Source organism: Hordeum vulgare, chromosome 2H (assembly GCF_904849725.1).
Source record: "Hordeum vulgare subsp. vulgare chromosome 2H, MorexV3_pseudomolecules_assembly, whole genome shotgun sequence".
Classification (NCBI taxonomy): Eukaryota; Viridiplantae; Streptophyta; class Magnoliopsida; order Poales; family Poaceae; genus Hordeum; species Hordeum vulgare.
In genome coordinates, this window is record NC_058519.1 from 29,974,808 (window position 1) to 29,996,681 (window position 21,874).

The 21,874-nt window shown below is 46.4% G+C and overlaps 1 protein-coding gene and 1 pseudogene across 1 annotated transcript; one reads left to right on the forward strand and one right to left on the reverse strand.

Annotated features, from left to right (window-relative positions):
- Positions 1 to 6,304: 6,304 nt before the first annotated feature.
- Positions 6,305 to 9,777, forward strand: LOC123424633 (annotated as a pseudogene).
- Positions 9,778 to 20,627: 10,850 nt separating this feature from the next.
- On the reverse strand, positions 20,628 to 21,592 carry LOC123424634 (senescence associated gene 20-like). Its single transcript, XM_045108268.1, has one exon. The coding sequence runs from the start codon at positions 21,246 to 21,248 to the stop codon at positions 20,949 to 20,951; it is 300 nt and encodes a 99-aa protein (XP_044964203.1). The 5' UTR covers positions 21,249 to 21,592; the 3' UTR covers positions 20,628 to 20,948.
- Between the last annotated feature and the right edge of the window lie 282 nt (positions 21,593 to 21,874).

Genomic DNA, 21,874 nt, shown 5'->3' on the forward strand with positions numbered 1-21,874 from the left:
CATATTGTGGATCAGAAGTAATGTAGAATTTCTGTAAAACATACAAGGTTGTTTGAAAGGAGTTTTCAAAGGAATACGTGGATTGAGCTACTTGAACGTTGAGCATCAAAGATCTATGGAGATAGATCGAAAGCGCTTAATGGAAGTTTCAACAAGATGCATGCCTTGACAAGTTTTTGAAGGAGTTCAAAACAGATCAGCACAGAAGGAGTTCTTGGTTGAGTTGTGAGGTGTGAATTTGAGTAAGACTCAAAACCCGACCCCGGCAGAATGAAGAGAATAGACGAAGGTCGTCTTCTATGCCTTAGCCGTAGAATCTAAAGTATGCCATGCTGTGTACCGCACCTGATGTGTGCCTTGACTCAAAGTATGTTGAGAGGTACAGAGAGTGATCCATGATTAAATCACTAGCAGCGGTCAAAATTTATCCTTCGTAACTAATGGACTAAGGAATTTTTCTCGATTATGGAGGTGGTTAAAGAGTTCGTCGTAAAGGGTTACGTCGATGCAAGCTTTGACACTAATCCGAATAACTATGAGTAGTGAAACGGATTCGTATAGTAGAGTAGATATTTGGAGCATTTCCGAATAGCAAGTAGTAGCAGCATCTATAAGATGACATAAATATTTGTAAATAACGCACGGATCTGAAAGTTTCAGAACCGTTGACTAAAACCTCTCTCACGAGCAAGACGTGATCAGACCCCATAACTATATGGGTGTTGGATTCGTTGGAATCACATGGTGATGTGAACTAGATTATTGACTCTAGTGCAAGTGGGAGACTGTTGGAAATATGCCCTAGAGGCAATAATAAATTAGTTATTATTATATTTCTTAGTTCATGATAATCGTTTATTATCCATGCTATAATTGTATTGATTGGAAACACAATACTTGTGTGGATACATAGACAAAACACTGTCCCTAGTGAACCTCTAGTTGACTAGCTCGTTGATCAAAGATGGTCAAGGTTTCCTGGCCATAGGCAAGTGTTGTCACTTGATAACGGGATCACATCATTAGGAGAATCATGTGATGGACTAGACCCAAACTAATAGACGTAGCATGTTGATCGTGTCATTTTGTTGCTACTGTTTTCTGCGTGTCAAGTATTTATTCCTATGACCATGAGATCATATAACTCACTGACACCGGAGGAATGCTTTGTGTGTATCAAACGTCGCAACGTAACTGGGTGACTATAAAGATGCTCTACAGGTGTCTCCGAAGGTGTTAGTTGAGTTAGTATGGATCAAGACTGGGATTTGTCACTCCGTGTGAACGGAGAGGTATCTCGGGGCCCACTCGGTAATACAACATCACACACAAGCCTTGCAAGCAATGTAACTTAGTGTAAGTTGCGGGATCTAGTATTACGGAACGAGTAAAGAGACTTGCCGGTAAACGAGATTGAAATAGGTATACGGATACTGACGATCGAATCTCGGGCAAGTAACATACCGAAGGACAAAGGGAATGACATACGGGATTATATGAATCCTTGGCACTGAGGTTCAAACGATAAGATCTTCGTAGAATATGTAGGATCCAATATGGGCATCCAGGTCCCGCTATTGGATATTGACCGAGGAGTCTCTCGGGTCATGTCTACATAGTTCTCGAACCCGCAGGGTCTGCACACTTAAGGTTCGACGTTGTTTTATGCGTATTTGAGTTATATGGTTGGTTACCGAATGTTGTTCGGAGTCCCGGATGAGATCACGGACATTACGAGGGTTTCCGGAATAGTCCACAAAGGAAGATTGATATATAGGATGACCTCATTTGATTACCGGAAGGTTTTCGTAGTTACCGGGAATGCACCGGGAATGACGAATGGGTTCCGGGAGTTCACCGGGGAGGGCAACCCACCCCGGGGAAGCCCATAGGCCTTGAGGGTGGCACACCAGCCCTTAGTGGGCTGGTGGGACAGCCCAAAAGGGCTCTATGCGCCAAGAAGAGAAAATCAAGAGAGAGAAAAAAAGGAGGAGGTGGGAAGGAAGGGGGACTCCCTCCCACCAAACCAAGTCCAACTCGGTTTGGGGGGGAGTCCTCCCCCCTTGGACTCGGCCGACCCCCTTGGGGCTCCTTGAGCCCCAAGGCAAGGTCCCCCCTCTCCCACCTATATATACGGAGGTTTTAGGGCTGATTTGAGACGACTTTTCCACGGCAGCCCGACCACATACCTCCACGGTTTTTCCTCTAGATCGCGTTTCTGCGGAGCTCGGGCGGAGCCCTGCTGAGACAAGGTCATCACCAACCTCCGGAGCACCGTCACGCTGCCGGAGAACTCTTCTACCTCTCCGTCTCTCTTGCTGGATCAAGAAGGCCGAGATCATCGTCGAGCTGTACGTGTGCTGAACGCGGAGGTGCCGTCCGTTCGGTACTAGATCGTGGGACTGATCGCGGGATTGTTCGCGGGGCGGATCGAGGGACGTGAGGACGTTCCACTACATCAACCGCGTTCACTAACGCTTCTGCTGTACGATCTACAAGGGTACGTAGATCACTCATCCCCTCTCGTAGATGGACATCACCATGATAGGTCTTCGTGCGCGTAGGAAATTTTTTGTTTCCCATGCGACGTTCCCCAACATAAGGGCAATGTGCAGCTAGGACGAGCCGCCCAAGCGATAGTACCGCTTCCATGCGCGGTAGTACCACTTGTGTGCGGGGTGAGAGGGGCTACGGTTGGCTATTCCACCCCACTATAAAAGGGGGTCTTCTTCCCCAAGAAGATCACCTCTTCCTCCCTCAAGATCCATTGTTGCTCCAAGCTCTATTTTAGCCCGATCTCTCTCCCTAGCAAACAGAAGTTGTTGATTCTCTAGGGTTTGGTTTAGAGGGCCCAATCTACGCTTCCACCAAGAGTAATTTGATTCCCCCACTAACCCCTTATGGATCTTGTTACTCTTGGGTGTTTGAGCTTAGGGGAGGAAGAGGTAATCTTGGCACCCTAGACTGCTGAGGTCAGCTCAGACCCACAATCCATTGTGGTGAAACTTCATGGTAGTGTTGGGAGTCTCCAATTAGGTTGTGGAGATTTCCCCAACCTTGTTTGTACAGGTTCGGTCGCCGCCTTCAAGGGTATCACTAGTGAAATCACTACATCTTGCACTGTGTGAGGGCGTAAGGAGAATACGATGCCCCTAGTGGCTTCTTGGGGAGCATTGTCCCTCCACACCGCACCAACTTAAACATACATCCCCTCAAAGGGAAGGAACTTCTACAACATATCCTCATCTCCACCGGCTTCACTTGTGATTATTTATTACCTTTACTTGGTGTAAGGTTTACTTGTGTTGTATCCTTTGCTCGCTTGTATTGTTGTTGTTGCTAGCATCATATAGGTTGCTCATCTAATTGCATATCTAGACAACCTTTTTTTGCTATACCTAATTTGTTAAGAAAGGCTAAATTGGTAGTTGCCTATTCACCCCCTCTAGTCAACCATATCGATCCTTTCAACTGTTGCACGTTGGTGGGACGATAGGCAGCCAGAGGACATCGACGTCCCAATGTAGGACGTGGCAGTCGACGAACTAACGCTTCCCTCCTCTTCCTTCTCTATCGTGCCACCCTCCTCCTTCGTCGTGTCTCCCTCGCCGGCGCACTGCACCATGACCACCAACAAGGCACGTGCCCATTACATGGACATGGTGCGAGAGGAGCGGGTAGAGCCGTTCCGGGAGGCGCAGGCCGTCGCCGCCTACAACCACCACCTCTCGTAGGAACACCTACAGGCGGAGGAGCAACTCGTCGCCGGTAGGGCGATCGCCCGATGGGACCTAGCCGAGCAGGAGCCTCTTCTAGTCCTACTGCTTCGCATGCGAGATTCGCCTCGCTCGCTGGCGGTACAAGCCGCGGGTGGCGGCCAAGGCCAAGGACAAAGATGAGGAGTTCATGTCACTGTTTGGCGACATCGACAAGGAGGAGGAGGACAACACCGAGGCCGCTCCCAACAAAGCTGTCGCGCCTGTGGCGTCGCCGACAGCAACGAAGAGTAGTGCATGAGAGGCCTCCGCTGCTCAGGTCCAAGGAAGGCCATCGCTCCTCCCCTCCCGTCGATGCCAAGCTTGGTGGGTTGAACAATGTAGGCCGATTAACCGCTTAGCAATGACGTGGATGTGGACATCTGTGCTTGTCGGGTCTCCAGAGGAGGAGGTTACGGAGGCGGAGCTGGAGAGCGCCAAGGTGGAGCTCGAGAAGGCACAACTTCAGTTCTCACGGTTCATGGCCGGTCACGGGAAGAGGTGTCGACGATAATCTAGATTAGGTATTAATTATACCCCTAGAGACGGATTGATCTAAACTAGAAGGGTTGAACGTGCTTTGCTGCATTGTTGATTTTTTGGATTTTCATAATTTTTATATTTAATCTGTCTAAAATATAAGGTGTATTATTTTTTTGAAAAGTCAAACTCTTTAAATTTAACCATATTTTTGTACAAATATATTACTATTTAGAATATCAAATCGGATTCTTAGATTCATCATGAAATGAATTTTCATATTTTATTAATTAGTATTGTGGGTTTTGATATTTTTACCTCTAAACTTGGTCAAAGTTTTAAAAAAGTTGACTTTTCAATATCCTAATAAACCTTAGATTTTAGAATGGAGTGAGTATTAGGTTTGGTTAGTGGAAAAGATGATGGAGTGTATTTCATCTTTTATTCATATAATGCATTGTTTTGGTGGATTTCCGCTATGTGATTTTATGATGAGCTAATCAACTCATACTTGTGTGTGAAAAATTTCTGCGCCGGTGGCTACTTGTAGCATATTGATCCTACGGTATCACATGTTGACACTATTTTTTTCTAGGTGACGAGGGTCCCTAGGATTGATAAGTTTTTATAGGCAGGTTGCTTTCAATTAATTTGTAAAATTGTTAACCCTGTCAAAATCATGAACAAAATCCAATATTTAATTTCTTAATTAAATAAGAAAGCACAGTGAACTAAGAGTGATTGTTGACCCTGTCGAAATCGATAACCCAATTCTAAATTAGTGACCTCAATTGAATGAGAGGTCTCCAATTTGAAGGAATTTAGTGTTATAGTATACGTAATAAAATTCATTGTGTTTGTACGAAACCGGACTGACACAAATTTCATTGAATTGTTTTAAGTTGTTGTTAGAACATACTCCGTATATAGTTATGATTGAATATCGTTTTCCCCGCATTCATGTTCATGGATTGAATATCGTTGCAGTTGGAGAGGCCCTTGAAAGGAGACCATATGGATGGGTTATCGACAACTCCATCAGTTTTTTTTCTCTTGAGAGAAAGTAGGGTCTACCTTCACTGTTGCCGCAATGACCATCAATAATTGCAGGGCAACATACTCCAACCATGGAAGGCATCCCCCCCACTGGAAGCGGCAGGCAGGGCCCAGGCGTCGCCGTCCTCCTCGAGGCTCAGGCCATCGACATCCAGATCTCGTCTCCGCCCGCCGGCCGGCCGGCCGGTTAATCAATTGGTCACACTTCACACATCGACTGCCGTGGTACGGATGTTCTCCTCTTTCTGTAAATCTCTCTCTCCCCCCTCCCCCCCTCTCCTTTGATTCATCCTAGTTAACCCCCTCCTTCCTCCTTTGAGTTCCCTAATTTCTTGTTGCCTGATATACTACTCCCAAGATAGCTATTGTTCGGCCTTGTGCCTGCTAATGGACCAGATTAAATCAGGCTAACTATTGCTCTGCTACTGTACACCCGTCAGCGCTGGTAAAGAAAGTCGGATTAGATAAATCAGAAAACAGTATTACTAGCCAGTGTCTGTGATAGATCCATAAGCTAGACTTTCGATCTCCATATGCGTATGTGCCACAGTAGTTAGTACCAAATCAATTGTTAAGGAAGGTGTATCTTATCCTAAACCTGTCACTGTCAAGAGTCAACCATGTGTGTGTGATGTAAGTAAATCTAAGAGAAATATAATCCCACTGCCAAAACAAGTCCTCCTGAGGGAAGGCTGGAGTTTGAAGCGTCTCATGGCGGCTCCTTTGTCTCCTGTCGCCGGGGTTTGGGTCTAAGATTCTTGCTGAAATTCAGCGTATTGTTTGCTTTCAAGGATTCAGAGCACAAATTAGTGTTTCAGATCAACTGATGTACAAATTTATGCTTCGAGATCAACCATCATCATGCCAAAAGTTGGAGAACTGACGTTAGCAACAAGATAAGAGAGCTTACTTGTAGTAAGCATAGACCAAATTCCAACACTTCTTGGCGCTGCAATTTTTGGCTTACGTGCTGCCTACTTTGAAGTCACTGAGATTTTCTAAGGCGAGAATTAGCAAAGTTTTATGAATTAGCAAAGTGTTATTCCTTCGATGATTATACCTAAGTGACTAGGGAGTTGGGATGCATGTGATCTTCATTCTCTTGTTCTATATAATGTCATTTGTGTAATCTGGTACGGTGGACCCGTAAATAATGGCATTTGCTCTTATCCAAGGGGTACTGCACATAGTACATAACGGCAGATGGAAGACAAAATCAGTACTAGACACAATGCTCTGGAGCGCATGCTAATTGATGGAAATGCGGAGCCAACGAATCTGCCGCTATCACTTCTAGAAGATATCACAAAATGTTTCTCCGAGGATCATCAAATCGGCATCGGTGGGTTTGCGGTGGTTTATAAGGTATGACACTCTAATTTTTTTTCCATCCAATTACAGTTGATCTAGAAAATAAACTGGCATATGTTCAACTGATGCCACAATCATGCCACCACACGCACAGAAAAGTTTGCACTGACAATTCGTTACGTGTTTGTGACCCCAGGGAATGGTCGGAAATGGGACAGTCGCTGTGAAGAGGCTATCCACGACATTTGATATGCAGGAGAAGAAATTCCACAAAGAGGTTGAGTGCTTGATGAAGGCCAAGCACAAAAACATAGTGCGTTTTCTCGGATATTGTTCTGACACACAAGGGAAAATTGTAGACTATGAGGGGAAGATGGTCATGGCGGATATACGAAATTGGTTGCTCTGTTTTGAGTATGTACCCAACGGCAGTCTTGATAAGTACATTACCGGTAAGATCAAAACTTTCTTTTCCATCTTTATTCACTTTATTTTATTTAGCGCAAGGATCCCCTGTACAGATGCTTACATTGCGTGCCATTTGTAGTTTTATTACTTACGTTATACATTTTTTGTCTGAAGTATGGTAATCCGGAATCCCTATATCTGCAGATGCATCTCATGGACTTGGATGGAGGGAGCGTTATCAGATAATTAAGGGAATATGTGAGGGACTATGTCATCTTCATGAGAAACGCATTCTGCACTTAGATCTGAAACCCGCGAATATTCTAATAAATGATCACATGGTACCCAAAATTGCTGATTTTGGTCTTTCAAGGTGCCTTGACAAAGAGCAAACCCGGGATTTTACTTCAAACCTCTGTGGATCGTTGTAAGCTAGCCTCTAGAGAGCTCTCCTTTATTTCATTTTGTTCGCGATGAACTTAATTTATATTTCACAGCCAATGATAAGTAACTTTACTAATGTTCTTGTAGGGGATATTTGGCACCCGAATTCTATAGTGGACATGTCTCATTCGCGTCGGACATATATAGTCTTGGCGTTATAATCGTGGAGATACTGACAGGACAAAAGGGTTATTCCGAAGATGATAATGTGAGAATAATTTAAGCCTTTTCTCCAAGTTCAAGCGTAAAATTGTAAATAAACAATACTGTATTACTACCTCCAGTCCAATGAATAAGACGAGCACACATTTCAACATTTTACTTTGAGGCGATGTTTAAGTAAATTTTGGTTTGTTTCTCTAAGCACCTCTTTAAGCCCCTTGGAGGCGATGACCTTATTTTATGTTCTGTATATGTTTCATGTTTGAATAGTCATCTCAGACATCTTTACTAGGAAAGTAAGCATTTTGTAAATACAAATTGTCTCAGTCCAGTATTATCAATGTGTCCTTCATGTATACATCCTTTTTAGCACAAGGTTATCTTTCGGGATTCTTGCAAAAAATGCTTTAAAGATCCATTAAGATAAGTTTTCTACATCAATCATCAATCCTTGTCTTCACATAGTTTACCCTGTAAGCGAGACAACAGATGGCCACGTTAAGTGGTACATGCCGGTGGTCCTCCTCCAAAATGATTTTGCAATGCATGTGTGCATGTGGTAAGTGGTAACATAAGTATAGTGTGTTGTATGTACACAATATTCTAATAGAAATACATATACATACACATTGCACACTTGGGGCTAAATAGTTTCTTGTAGAAAGGATGTGATGAGGATCAAGCATACCAAACTCTAAGGTTGTCATTTTTCATACCTGCGCAAATTTGCACGTTCTTTTTGTCCGAAATTTGCAGTTATGCACATACGCATTTGAACTTTTTAAGAACTTGGGAGTGTATAGTTTCAATAGGTGAACAAAATACTAGTAGTTTTGGAGTTCTCTTTTCTCTCTCTAGAAACTATAGATATAGATAACCTATCATCAGAATAAATCCTAACTCAAAATTTTGCAAATGCAACTTTATAGGTAATTGATGGTTGGATGATTCAATTGGAGACATCAGACCAGGCGGACACTCTGTTGGAACAAGTAAGAGTATGCACAAAAATGGGGATAGAGTGCATGGATCTGGACCCAAAGAAGAGACCTGTCGCCAGACACATAGTCGATCTGCTTGACAAAACGGAAAGTGCTATGTATGCAGAAGAAACTGCCATCAGCTTCCCTGCCAAAAAAAGGATGAAAGAAACTACCATGAGCACGGAGTGGTGGGACAGCCTGAGCGACCCGGAGTTCCGGCGGGCCTTTCGCATGTCACGCGTCACGTTTGATGCGGTCTGCGACGAGCTCAGCGCCACCGTCGGCGAGGAGGCGGACGCCATATCCCCATGCACCAGCGTGCTGCTGTCTGCCTCTGGCGCCTCGCCAGCGGAGAGCCCTTCGCCGAGATCTCCTGCCGCTTTGGCCTCGGCATTTCTACCTGCCACAGCATCGTCCTCCAGGTCTGCGCTGCCATCACCGACATCCTCATGCCCAAGGCCATCCGCTGGCCGTTGGATTCCCTCCCCGAGGTCGCCGCTGGGTTCCAGGCCATGTCTGGGATCCCCGGCGTCGTTGGCACCGTTTGCACTGACCACATACCCATCGGCCTACCCAAGGAGAACGTCGACGAGTACTACAACCACCGCCTCTCGGTGCGCAACAACAAGGCGTCCTACTCGGTCGCCCTGCAGGTCGTCGTGGACGCTGGCGGCGCCTTCACGGACGTCTGCATCGGCATCCCGAGCGCGCTGTCCAATGCAGCCGTGCTTAAGCGGTCGGCTCTGTACATCCGCTGCGTGACTGGGCTACTCGGAGATGACCAGTTTCGTCTGGTTGGCGGCGTTAGCTACCCGCTCACCGACTGGATGATCGTGCCATACAAGCACCTTAATCTGACGTGGGCGCAGCATGTCTTCAACGAGCGTGTCGCCGCCGCAAACGCAGCATCACACGGCGCGCTCCACAGGCTCAAGGCGCGGTGGCGTTGCCTGCAGCGCCGCACTGAGCTCAAGCTGCCGGACCTTCACAACATGATCGGTGCCTGCTGCGTACTGCACAACTTTTGTGAACGCAGCGGCGAGGAACTCGACATCGACCTCGAGTCCCAACTTTGCTGCGACGAGGACGACGTGGTAGCAGTAGCAGATGCTGAGAATGAGCGGGACAGGATTGCGAAAGACCTCCTCCACCACCCATCGCAATGATACATTCTTCCAGGCCTCTGAGTTACTGTACTAGCTCAGAGCATTCACAGCCTGAACATGTAAATCTAGCCCCTCAAACGTCCACGGACGCGTCCTGTCAGTGATCGGGGTGTCCGTTTTGAACCTCTATTTTTTCATCTGTGTAGTCGTATTTCTTATAAATTTTTCGTATGTCCGATCACTTATACGTGATTGATGAAGAAGAAGAGAAAAAAAAAGAATGAATAAAGAAAGAAAAAATGTGATTCAGAGTGGGGTCACGTCCTCGGTGGCGGATTAATCGGGCGCATTCGCGAGCTCTCATATCGTCCTCATATTGGATATGAGGATATCGGTCAGTCCGGACGATTGAAATGGATACGAGGGGTCTGGTTGGGTTGATTTTTTTATGACCGGTGAGTGATCGGACGTTTTGTCCGGACATTTGATATGGATACGAGGGGTCCGGCTGTAGATGCTTTTATAGTGCATTTTCCAGCCTCAAGCTTTAGTCTAGCCTAGTTTTCTTTTTTCTAGTGTTGTTTTTCATGTTTAACCTAAGTATTGTGCATGTGGAAATTGACTTACACCCGTTGTATGCGACGTAGAGTCTATCACATCAATCATCATGAGGTGCTTTAAAACAACAAACCTTTGCAATGATGCACACTTGATGAGAACACAATTTTATCTTAAAATTTTGTGAGGAATCATCTTATAATCCTACCGTCGTCCTAAGCAAAATAAGATGCATAAAAGGATTAACATCACATGCAAATCATATAAGTCACATGATATGACCATCATCATCTTGTGCTTTTGATGTTGATACGTATCTATAAGTTTTGATTGTTTCATGCTGATATATTATTATTTAGAATACTTTTGGGTTATTTATTTATCAATTTATGTTTTTTAGCACTAACCTATTAACCCAGTGTCGGGTGCTAGTTGCTGTTTTCTGCATGTTTTTTATTTTTCAGGTTTTTTCATACCAAACGAAGCCCAGTTGACCTAAAACTTTTTGATGATTTTTTCTTGATCAAAAGAAGACCGAGGAGTATCGGAAGAAGGCTGGAGGCTGCACGAGGGGCTCACAAGCCAACATGGTGCGGCCTGGAAGGTGGTCGCTAATGGCTTGTGTCTCTCTCGTGGCCCTCCCGACTCAGTTCTCTCGTTTATAAATTCTCTTTTACCCTAAAAACAACGTTTACGCCATTTACGCCGTTTCAAGTCTCTGTTTCGACGGGAGGCCGTCTGGAGCTTCGTTTCAGCACCCTGCCGAAGGGGGGTCGATCACGGAGGGCCTCTTCATCAACCTTGCCGTCCTCATGATAATGTATGAGTAGTTCACCATAGACCTATGGGTCTATGACCAGTACCTAGATGACAATCTCTCTCTCTCTCTCTCTTGATCTTTAATATACTGATCATCGCATCTTCGCTTTGATCCACATGATGTAATTCTTTTTGTGCAGTTCCTTTGTTGGGATCCGATGAATTATGGTTTTATGTTTAAATTATTCATGATAAATATTTGAGTATCCTCTGAATTCTTGTATGATTCTTATGTGCATGATTATGATAGCTTCGTAATTCTCTTTAATCTATCAAAATAGTTTGGCCAACTAGACTCATATTTCTTCGATGAGAGAGGTGTGTTATTGTAGGTTCAACCTGGCAAATTTCTATATCTCAGTGACAGAAGGGGACAATATGTGTATTTGTGTTGTTGCTACTAAGGATAAAATGATGGAGTTTATTCATTTTCCTTCAGTTTACTTTATCTACATCTTGTCATTATTCTTCATGCATTACTCTATTTTACTCCCCCCGTTCCTAAATATAAGTCTTTTTAGAGGTTCCACTAGTGGACTACATACGGATGTATATAGACATACTTTAGAGTGTAGATTCACTCATTTTACTCCGTATGTAGACACCTAGTGAAATCTCTTAAAAGACTTATATTTAGGAACGGAGGGAGTATTTAATACTCTAGGTTTATGCTGGATTGCGGTCGATGAGTGAAGTAATAGTAATAGATGCATGCAAGAGTCGTTCTATTTATTTATGTACATGATGCATTCCTGATTCGACAACCGAGCTTCTTGTTGTCTGAGATGCGCACCATTTGTTTTTTTGTTTTTGTTTTTTTGCGGTTGAAAACCATATGCAGTTTCGAACGCCTGAAAGCAACATCAGTCTGGAGAACATGTCTGCATTAGAGCGTGTGGGTGTGAGCAAGCAGTTGTTTTCAAAAGAATGCGAGTTTATTTTATTTTATTTTATTTAGAAACTCGGAAGAATGCGAGGGAGCAGTGGATCACTCGGTAACTGAACTGGGTCAAGCCCATCCCGTTTGAGAGCTCGCTCAAAAGAGAAGAGAATGAGAGATGGGCTAAGCCCAGCCCAAAAGCATCTGCTTAATTTCCGCAATGGGAAGACCTCCCTCCCTCCTCCTCCGCCGTCGCTGCCACAGCGGCAAGCCCTCTGGCTCCTCCCAGCCGGCGGCCATGGCGACAGCAGGAGCTGCGCCTCTCCGCCGCGGCATCCCCGGACGAACTCACTACCTGGGAGATCCTCGTCCGACTGCCCCCGAAGGCCCTCCTCCGCTGCCGCGCCACCACCACCCCGCGACTTCCGCCTCGCTCACCACGGCCACCAGCCATCCCTCCCCCTCATCTACGGCGAACACGGCGATTCCCTGTACATCACGCCCTTTCACCACCGGGCAGGGCTCGTCGCCGCCGACCGGTTCCAGTCCGACGGGCGACTTGACGGCTTCCACAACTGAGTCGTTCCGGCAGATGCGCTGTCCGAGTGTTCCTGCCTACGCTCACCTGTTTGATATGGATAACGTGCTTGGCGTTTCCATTTTTAGTCATGAAGGGGCAACCGTTGATATCTGGGTGATGCAAGACTAGAAAGGCGAGGTCTGGGCCTTGAAATGCCGGGTTGAATTCCCGGTTGCAGATATCATGGTGCAATTTGGAAAGTTTAAAATCAAATATTGGCGTGTGATGGCCGCGTCTTGTGATGGCGATGTGCTGGTGCTGGTCAAATTTTACGATCGCTACTTCAAGTTGACATCAATGGCAAGTTGGTCGCCGGATTCCATCGCAGAGGCCTCATTCGTACCCCAGTCCGGCTCAAACAAACTCTAGTTTTGCATACTTTCTTTCTAGCGTACCCCAGTCCGGCTCAAACAAACTCTAGTTTTGCATACTTTCTTTCCGACACTAGATGATTAGAGCATCTCCAACACCGCGCTAACTAGCGCGCGCGGCAAAATAGCCTGTTTTAGCGCAAGCGCAACGCGGCGGGTAGCTCCAGCGGGCGCGCAAAAACGACGCGCGTGGCATATGCAGTTCAGCGCGCTGGCTGAAACGCAATCGCGCGCCTGCGCCAGCTCCCGCGCGCTGGACTCTCCCGTGCTCGCTCCTTCACTCTCGCATGCTCGCTCCCCACTTCCACCCCCATCCGGCCGCGCCGCCGCCGCCGCTCGCGCCACGGGCGACCGTTCAGGCGCTTCCCCGGTCTATCCCCAAGCCGCCGTCGCCGCCCACGCCCCCCGGTGACCGCTTCCCCGGCCTATCTCCGCCGTCGCCACCGCCCGCGCCCCCCGGTGACCGCTTCCCCGGCCTATCTCCGCCGTCCGCGCCCCCCGGTGACCGCTTCCCCGGCCTATCTCCGCTGTCGCCGCCGCCCGCGCCCCCCGGCGACCGTTCAGGCGCTTCCCCGGCCTCCCCGCGCTTCCGCCCCACCCCCTCCTGGTCCCGCCGGCCCTCGCGCGCCTCCGTCGTCCGAGGAAAATCGCCCGAGCGCTCGCTGCCGCGCCGCGCCCGCAAGGTGTTCGACAAAACGCCTACAAGGTATGTATTGCTCAAACTTATGAATTTGGTGCATGTTTTGAATTGTAGTTTTTATAGTATAGTATTGAACATTGTAGATGAGTTCGTCGTATGATTCTTTCGAAGAAGAATTTGATATGGAAGAGAGGAGGATCTTGCAATGATCCTAGCTATGCATATCAATAAAAAACCGAAGCACGGTGGTTCGATTATGGGTCGGGAGAAAATTTGGAGAGATAGGATTGATGCCCATAACAGATTGATGAAAAACTATTTCGTGGAGAATCCCACATACCCGGAGTCGTATTTTCGTCGCCGGTTTAGGATGAGCACTGACTTGTTCAAGCGCATTGCAGAGAAACTAGCGAGCCATGACCGGTTTTTCCAGCAAAGGAGGAATGCCGCCGGAGAGCTCGGGCATAGCACCTTTCTGAAGGTGACAGCCGCTTTGCGTATGTTGGCATACGGTATCCCGGCTGATCTAGTTGATGATCACTTGGCTATGGGTGAGAGCCAATCCATCATGTGTGTCAAGCGCTTTGCAGTGGGAATTGTGCAAGTGTTTGGCGAGGAGTATTTAAGATCTCCCACTGCTGAAGACGTCGCAAGGCTATTGGAGTTGGAAGAATTGTCTAAAGGCATGGCATGGGCAATTCCACGGCCAAAAAAAAGGGTTCCACTATAATCCTTGAAGCGGTGGCTGATCAGTAGACTTGGATTTGGCATGCATTCTTTGGAATGCCTGGATCTTTGAATGACATCAATTTTGTCGACCGGTCACCAATGATGAATAAGATTGCAGATGGTGAGTTGCCACCGATGCAGTTTGTAGCAAATGGCCGTACGTACAACTATGGCTATTATTTAGCGGATGACATCTATCCAAAGTGGCAAACCTTCGTGAAGCCGTTGAAAAAGCCGGAAGGAAAGAAAAATCTTGATTTCCACAATGCTCAGGCGGCGGCTAGAAAAGATATGGAGAGAGCATTTGGGATTTTGCAAGCCCAATTAGCTATTGTGAGAGGACCGGCTAGATTTTGGGATCAAAAAATTCTTTGGTACATCATGCACGCTTGTGTGATCATGCACAACATGATCATCGAGAATGAGCGTGGCCAAGATTTAGACTACTCACAGTATGAGCTCTTGGGACATCCCGTACGAGTGCGACGGAGGGCTGAAAGGGTAGCCCGTTTTGTTGCCTCCTATCATGCCATTCGGCGTCCCGCAACGCACAATGAACTTCAGAAGGATCTGATTAAAGAGTGGTGGCCATGGCATGGACGAGAAAGAGCATGATTTCTGCATTCGACATTATAGTTCATGAACTATTGGTTGTGTTTATTGCATTATTTGTTGTACTGAACGATAAACTATTTGTTTGAGTTGTAATGACTATTTATTGTTGATTTATTTTGTTTGTTTGATCATTTTTGCTCCTATTTTTTAAAATGTATATGTGGTTTATGCGTGCTGCGCGTCCTGTATTTTTGGGCGCTGCTGGGCGGCGCGCGCGCTGCATTATAGCACGATCGTTGGAGCCAGCGCCTATCCCCGCGCTAAACCAGCCGAAGCACGCGCGGCAAACACATTTTTTAGACGCGGCACCAAGCGCGGCTGTTGGAGATGCTCTTATGTTGTGAACGCTTGCCAGGTGGTGATTGCCCAGACTGAACTGAATAATTGGCAATTCAACTGAACTGAACAATTGACTTGGTTTTTAATCGAGGTTTTCTTCTCTCGTCAAGATCATCCAGGGGTTAAAATGTTTAGCCAATATACATTCGTTTTCTGTTTCTAAGCCCTCTTATAGCTGATGTTGAAATTGGGGCGTTCTCCTCTTTGATGACTAGCAAGTTGAACCTCAGTTTTGGAAGAGCTTGGAGCATTGCTCATCAAATTGCACGATAGCATCATAGTCGACTTCTCAGTGAAACGTCCTGTTGCAATTCATTCTTCTTCAAGTATCCATTGCATCTGTTCAGTTGTTCGACATGTTCTTCTCTGTTGCATTGTTTGGGATCATCTCTACTCAGGTTTCAGATGGTGTTCTTGATATGCGTGGCAGTACACGCAATTGTAAAAGTAAGCTGAAAAATTCATTCTGATCATTTGGTACTGCACGTACTATGTTCCATTGCAGGGTAATTGCTCGGCTGCCCACATCACTTGTAGGCTACATACTCAGTTTTCCGTCGCGTGTGCGTCTCTTCAGGCATACGCGTGTCTGATAGTATTCAAAATACTTGGAGTGTGGTGTTACAGTACACTGTCCAATTAATTTAACATCTCCAGTGCGCGATATGATTATATGAAACCGTCGAGAAGTCTTCATCTAGACGCTTGATCAAAGTCTTGCATAGGTACCTTCTCACTCCATAATTTGTTGTGATTAGTCTACACTATTTTGTTAATCCAGGATTTCGATGCAGGGAACTGCAATATAGCGAAGCACGGCAAAAATGATGGATAACACAAGAAAACATAATTCAATATAGCAGTATATATGCCACATGATGGAGGCCTGTCATAGTGTCATTTATATATTTCCTCTAGCTAGTTGTTGCTTTTATATGAAGCTCGAATTGATAACCTTGCTTGTTGCTGTCTGAGATGTGCGCCAGTTGATCAACCAGACGAAGGAAGAGCCCGCCTGAAAAGCATAATCAAGGCATATGCAGTTTCGACGCCTTGACAGCAACATCGGTTTGGAGAACATGTCTGTTCTGTTTCTTGGTTTCTGCAGGTTGTTCTTTACAAGTATGGCCAACTTCCCCCTCAACCTACCGTGCTGTACGTCTTTCCCTGCATCACTGTCTTCACTCATAGCGTTCCACACCACTTTTCCAGGTTCTTAATTGCTTTCGACACTAGTTTTGTTACCTTTACCGAATGAAATCAAATCGGTTCGTTGTCCTATGAACCTGTTGTTCTTGTTTCCTTCGACTAATTCGACAAAGAAGAATTATTAAAGCATCCCCGTCATGAAACAAACAGTCATCTATGCCATTTGATCATGAGAACTGACCAGTCTGTTTTTTTCTTCTGAAGGAAGAGATGATGTTCTAGTGATGTATAGCAGTATATGGTTCTGTTTTCCACTTCAGAAAGTCTAATTTTATTGTTCCTTTTCCTCATGATATCTCCCCATCTCTCTCACAACGACTGAAGGAGATTGTTTTCTCCTCATCAAACTGAAGCTCCGCTGTTCGATACATACTTCGATCTGTCGGAGCATATGGAGCCGAGCATAATGAGGACGCATGATGTTTTTTTTTATCCGATAACCTTGCTTGTTGCTATCTGAGATGCGCACCAGTTGATCAGGGGAAGAGCATAATCAAGACGTATGCAGTTTCGAAGGCCTGAAAGCAACATCGGTTTGGAGAACATGTTGTCTGTTTTATTGCTTGGATTCTGCAGGCTGTTCTTTACAGGTATAGGCAACAGAGTTGTGTTTCGGTACACTGCACTTTCAATCTGTTGTACTGTACGTCTTTCCCTGCATCACTGCCTTCTCGACTTCTCCCCTTCCAAAGGTACACTGCACTTATCCCGATTCTTAATTGCTTTGGACGCAAGTTTTGTTTGCTTTATCGAATAAAATCAAATCAGTCCGCTGTCCTATGAGCCTTTTGTTCTTTCTTTCCTTTGAATTTATTGGACAGAGCAGAATTATTAAAGCATCCCCGTCATCTAACAAAGTTCATCTATGCCATTCCACCATGACAACCGAACAGTCGTAAGCGAGGATAACTTCTATGCCGGTTCTATGCCATTTCACCATGACAACCGAACAGTCGTAGCGAGGATAACTTCTATGCCGGTTCTATGCCGGAGAAAAAGTTCTATGTAGTACCAGTTCTTGAATGAATTGCCACTCTTCTTGTGATGAGTGTTCATGTTTTTATTCTTAACTTGTTAGCCTGGTCTCATGCATGAGTAAAAATTTCAGGAAACTCAGATACTACTGTTCTTTTTCTTCTTATATCTTCCCATCTCTCTCTCACAACAACTGAATTTTATTTCTCCGATGCTAATCTATGGTACTAACTCACAAGCAGTAACATCAAACAATGATGTCCACCTGCCACGCTTGACAAGGGCTCACCCTCTATAACTACTAAGAAAGTGTGGGTTTAGAAAAGTGTCGCTTTTAAAAGTAGACACTAATTTCTCTAATCGGCAATGGCACATTATTTACGTATGGTTGAGATCGATATGTTGAATCGACGTGCTATTCGCCTGTTACTTACGACGACATATCGTTTTCTTCGCTCCCTTTCGGAGATGTCTTGTAGCTTCATGGGTCATGTTCATCCCCATCACCACTAGGCCAGCACCGTCGAGATGCTGGTTCCTGATACTAGGTCCCATGTACCCCCTCCGTAAACAAATATAAAAGTGTTTAGATCACTATTTAAGTTATTTAAACACTCTTATATTTCTTGACGGAATGAGTACCGGATAATTTGGTTAGAGCTGGGCATCAAGACATATTCTTCGACGCCCACCTTGTTAGACCAATGCATGCTTTATCACTCGATCTTCATCCCCAATCCCAATAGGGAGATGCTAGTTAGGTACTCCGATCGGTCGGATCATGTGGAGCGGAGCATAATGAGGATGTGTGATAATGTGCATTTTTGATTCGATAACCTTGCTTGTTGCTGTCTGAGATGCGCACCGGTTGATCACAGGAAGAGCTTAGTTAAGACATGTGCAGTTCCGAACGCCTGAAAGCAACGTTTAGTTTGGAGAACATGTCGTCCGTTTCGTTGCTTGGATTCTGCAGACTGTTCTATACAGGTATACAGGTATAGACAATAGACTTGTGCTCCGGTACAACGCACTTTCAGTTCACTGCACTGTACGTCGTTCCCCCACAGCCTATTGCCCCACTTATCCGGATTCTTAATTCCTTTTGACACAAATTTTGTTTGCTTTATCGAATAAAATCAAATCAGTTCCCTGTTATACGGACCCTTTTGTTCTTTTTCCCCTTTGAATTATTTGACAAAGCAGAATTATTAAAGCATACTCGTCATCGAACAAAGTTCATCTATGCCATTTCACCATGACAATTGACCAGTCATAAACGAGGATAACTTCCAGCCTCTACATGGGTTGGTGGACAGAGCCGGAGAAAAAGAAGTTATATGTAGTATTACTAGTTCTTGAGTGAATTACTATTCTTGGGATGAGTACTTCTTAGCCTGGTCTCACACATGAGTAAATTTCAGTCAATTCTGATAGTCCTGTTCGTTTTCTTCATATCTCCCCATCTCTCTCTCACAACTACTGAGAATTTTATTTCCCCGATGCTAATCTACGGTACTAACTCTCAAGCAGCGTTGTCCATCTGCCGAGCTTGACAAGGGCTCACCCCCTGTAACTACGAAATTATGGGTTCTGAAAAAGCGTCGCTGTTAAAAGTAGACACTGATTTCTCTAATCGCCAGTGGCACACTATGGTTGAGATCGATATGTTGAATCGACGTGCCATTCGCCTGTTAGTCGAGGACTACATATCGCTTTCTTAGTGCCCTTTCAGAGATTTCTTGTAGCTTCATCTTCATTGGGTCACGTTCTTCCCCACTACCACTAGGCCGGCATGGTTGCGATGCTGGTTCCTAATGCTCGGTCCCATTATTCGGAGCATTTGGTTGGAGCTGGGCATCAGGACATATTCTCCGGCGTCCACCTTGTTATCTGAGATGGGCACTAGGTGATCACCATGACACCACAACGTGCACAACATGCAGACATGTATGGTGGCCGGATTCCAAGCACGGTTCTTCAACTTGAAACGTGAGTTCAGAAGATGGACTACTTCGATTTGGACGCCGGAAAGCAACGTTAATTTTGGGAACATGACCCTTTTGTTGCTCGCTTGGATTCTGCGGATTGTCGACGAGTAGCTCGCCACTACCTTTTCCCCATTTAAGTACACTGTATTTCAGTTTCATCGCAGCTCAAACAAAATCTTTAGGTAGGTTCGTTTGCTTTCTCAAACTAAATTAAACCAAATCAGGTGCCACGGGAATCTTTTGTTCTTTCTTCTTTCGTTAGAATTATTCAACCAAGCAGTACCCGTAATCGACATGGATCTGAACTTCATGGGTGCATGCCTCTGAATTTGACCGGCGCATGTCTTTGTTTGTGCTAGTACTGTTCTACTCTATGTCTCTCTTTGTAAAGATGTTACTCTGTTATGACTTATGAGCATGCAATAAGAGCAGCAATCAAGCAGTGTTGTGCACCTGCCGAGCTTGACAGGGGCTCAACCTCTGTAGTCTGTAACCAGTAAGAAAGTACGGGCTCAGAAAAGTGTCGCTGTTAATGTTAAAAGTAGCTTAATTTTTCTAATCGCCAGTGGGACATTATTAACGCCACCCTTGAGATTGATTGATTTGTTGAATCGACGTGCCATTCGTCTGCTACGAGGACTGCATATCGTTTTCTGAGATGTGCACTATGTGATCACCACCACAACGTGCAACATGGCGGCCCTGATCAGAAGATGGACTTGAAATGTGTGAGTTGAGAAGATGGACTTCGATTCCGACGCCCGAAAGCAAGCCCTCTGATTCGGGGAACATGTCTGTTCTGTTCCTCGCTTGCGTTCTGCGACGAGTAGGTCGCCACTAGCTTTTCCCCCTTTCAGTTTCGGCCCAGCTCGATCGATCCTTTGCTGTCATGACAAGCTTTGCTTGCTTTCTCCAACTAAACCAAATCAAATCGGGTGCCATGACGGGAATCTATTGTTCATTCTTCTTCGACAAAGCAGAACCCGTCTCAACTTTATCTCTTTACGCATCTGAACTTTATCAGTGTATATACCAACCTTGTTTGTACTACTGGCCCGATTTTCTACTGTCTACTGCGCACGCAGGTCAAAGATGAGAATCGCGGTCAACCGTCGATATCTTTCTACAGCAATCAAAATCATCAACTGGTCCAAGTCCAATATGTGAACAAATCAACAGAGCGACCCGATAGAGATTTGCAAATTGCAGCGAAGGTAAATTACGTCCAGTACAAGCCAACTTCCTTTTATCACTATTACTATGATTACACCATGACAGCAACGACGAAGACACACAAGCAGTAGCAGTGAAGACGCAGCCGCCATGACGGCGCCGCGTCGCCATCACCGGCCGGTTGGTCGGCGGCTATTCAGCTATGCTACGTACGTTCACCAGACACGCAAACAAGAAACAACTAGGCCAGGGAGAGCAGAGCAGAGAAGGGGATGGTTGATGAAGAAAGAAAGAAAGACAGCAGCGTCAGCCCATGCGTGCGCCCAAGTGGTGGCCGTCGTCGTCCGGCTTGGCTTGGGTTGGGTGGCTAGAGGGCGAGGACGAGGCCGGGGAGGGAGTTGCGGGCGCGGTCGGGGCGGCGGCTCTGCCAGACGCACTTGGACGCGGCGGCGGCGGCGAGGCGCGTGACGGTGAGGTCGGTGTTGAAGTACTCGCGCAGCTGGGTGATCACCCCATCGCCGCCCACGGTCCAGGCGTGCACCCAGTAGGCCTTGGTGGCCTTGTCGTCCACGCCCTCGGCGATGACGGTGGAGCCGAAGGCGTCGACGGAGCGCGGCTGGAAGCGGAAGGAGGACGGTGATGTGCCGCCGGTGAGGAGGCGCATCATGTGCTGGTGCGCGGGCGGGCCATGGAACCACCACTCGAGGTCGGGGGCGAGGAGGGAGTGGACGGCGGCGTGGTCGCGCCCGTTGAGCGCCTCGTAGAGGCGGAGCACCAGGAACTTGTTGCGCTGCTCCTCGGTCTCGTGCCCGCGCGGCGCCGAGGCGAACCCGCCCTCCAGCTGATCCAGCTCGTTAGCCAGCTCCTCCCGAGGCTCCCTGCCGGAGACGAAGAAGAAGACGACGACGGCGATGGCGACGGCGGCTCGACCTCAGGCTGAGGTCCTCAGCTACTTACCTGGTGCTCGTGAGGTGAGCAGGAGTCTCGGAGAAAAGAGGCGAGATACGGTGGGTTTCGAGAGATTGGATTGTTTGGGGCGGGTTTTATAGCGGGCGGGCGATGATGGATGGATGGGCCCGTACGTGCGCGCCAGGGTGGATGGCAACTAAATCGGGCTCGGACTGGGCCCCGTTGCTGAGTCGGATGATGGGCGGTGGTGGGTGGGACCCACCGACGGGGAACCCATCCGAATTAACATTGACGGATTTGCCCCTTTTTATAAAAACACAATTAACCGGGTTAAAAAATATGTTCGTAAAATGACGCGCATCTGCATGACACCCGGGGCTTGGG

What these genes read in the sequence shown, in the direction of transcription:
- LOC123424634 (XM_045108268.1), bottom strand. Translation starts at nt 21,248, where the DNA reads ATGATGCGCCTCCTCACCGGCGGCACATCACCGTCCTCCTTCCGCTTC.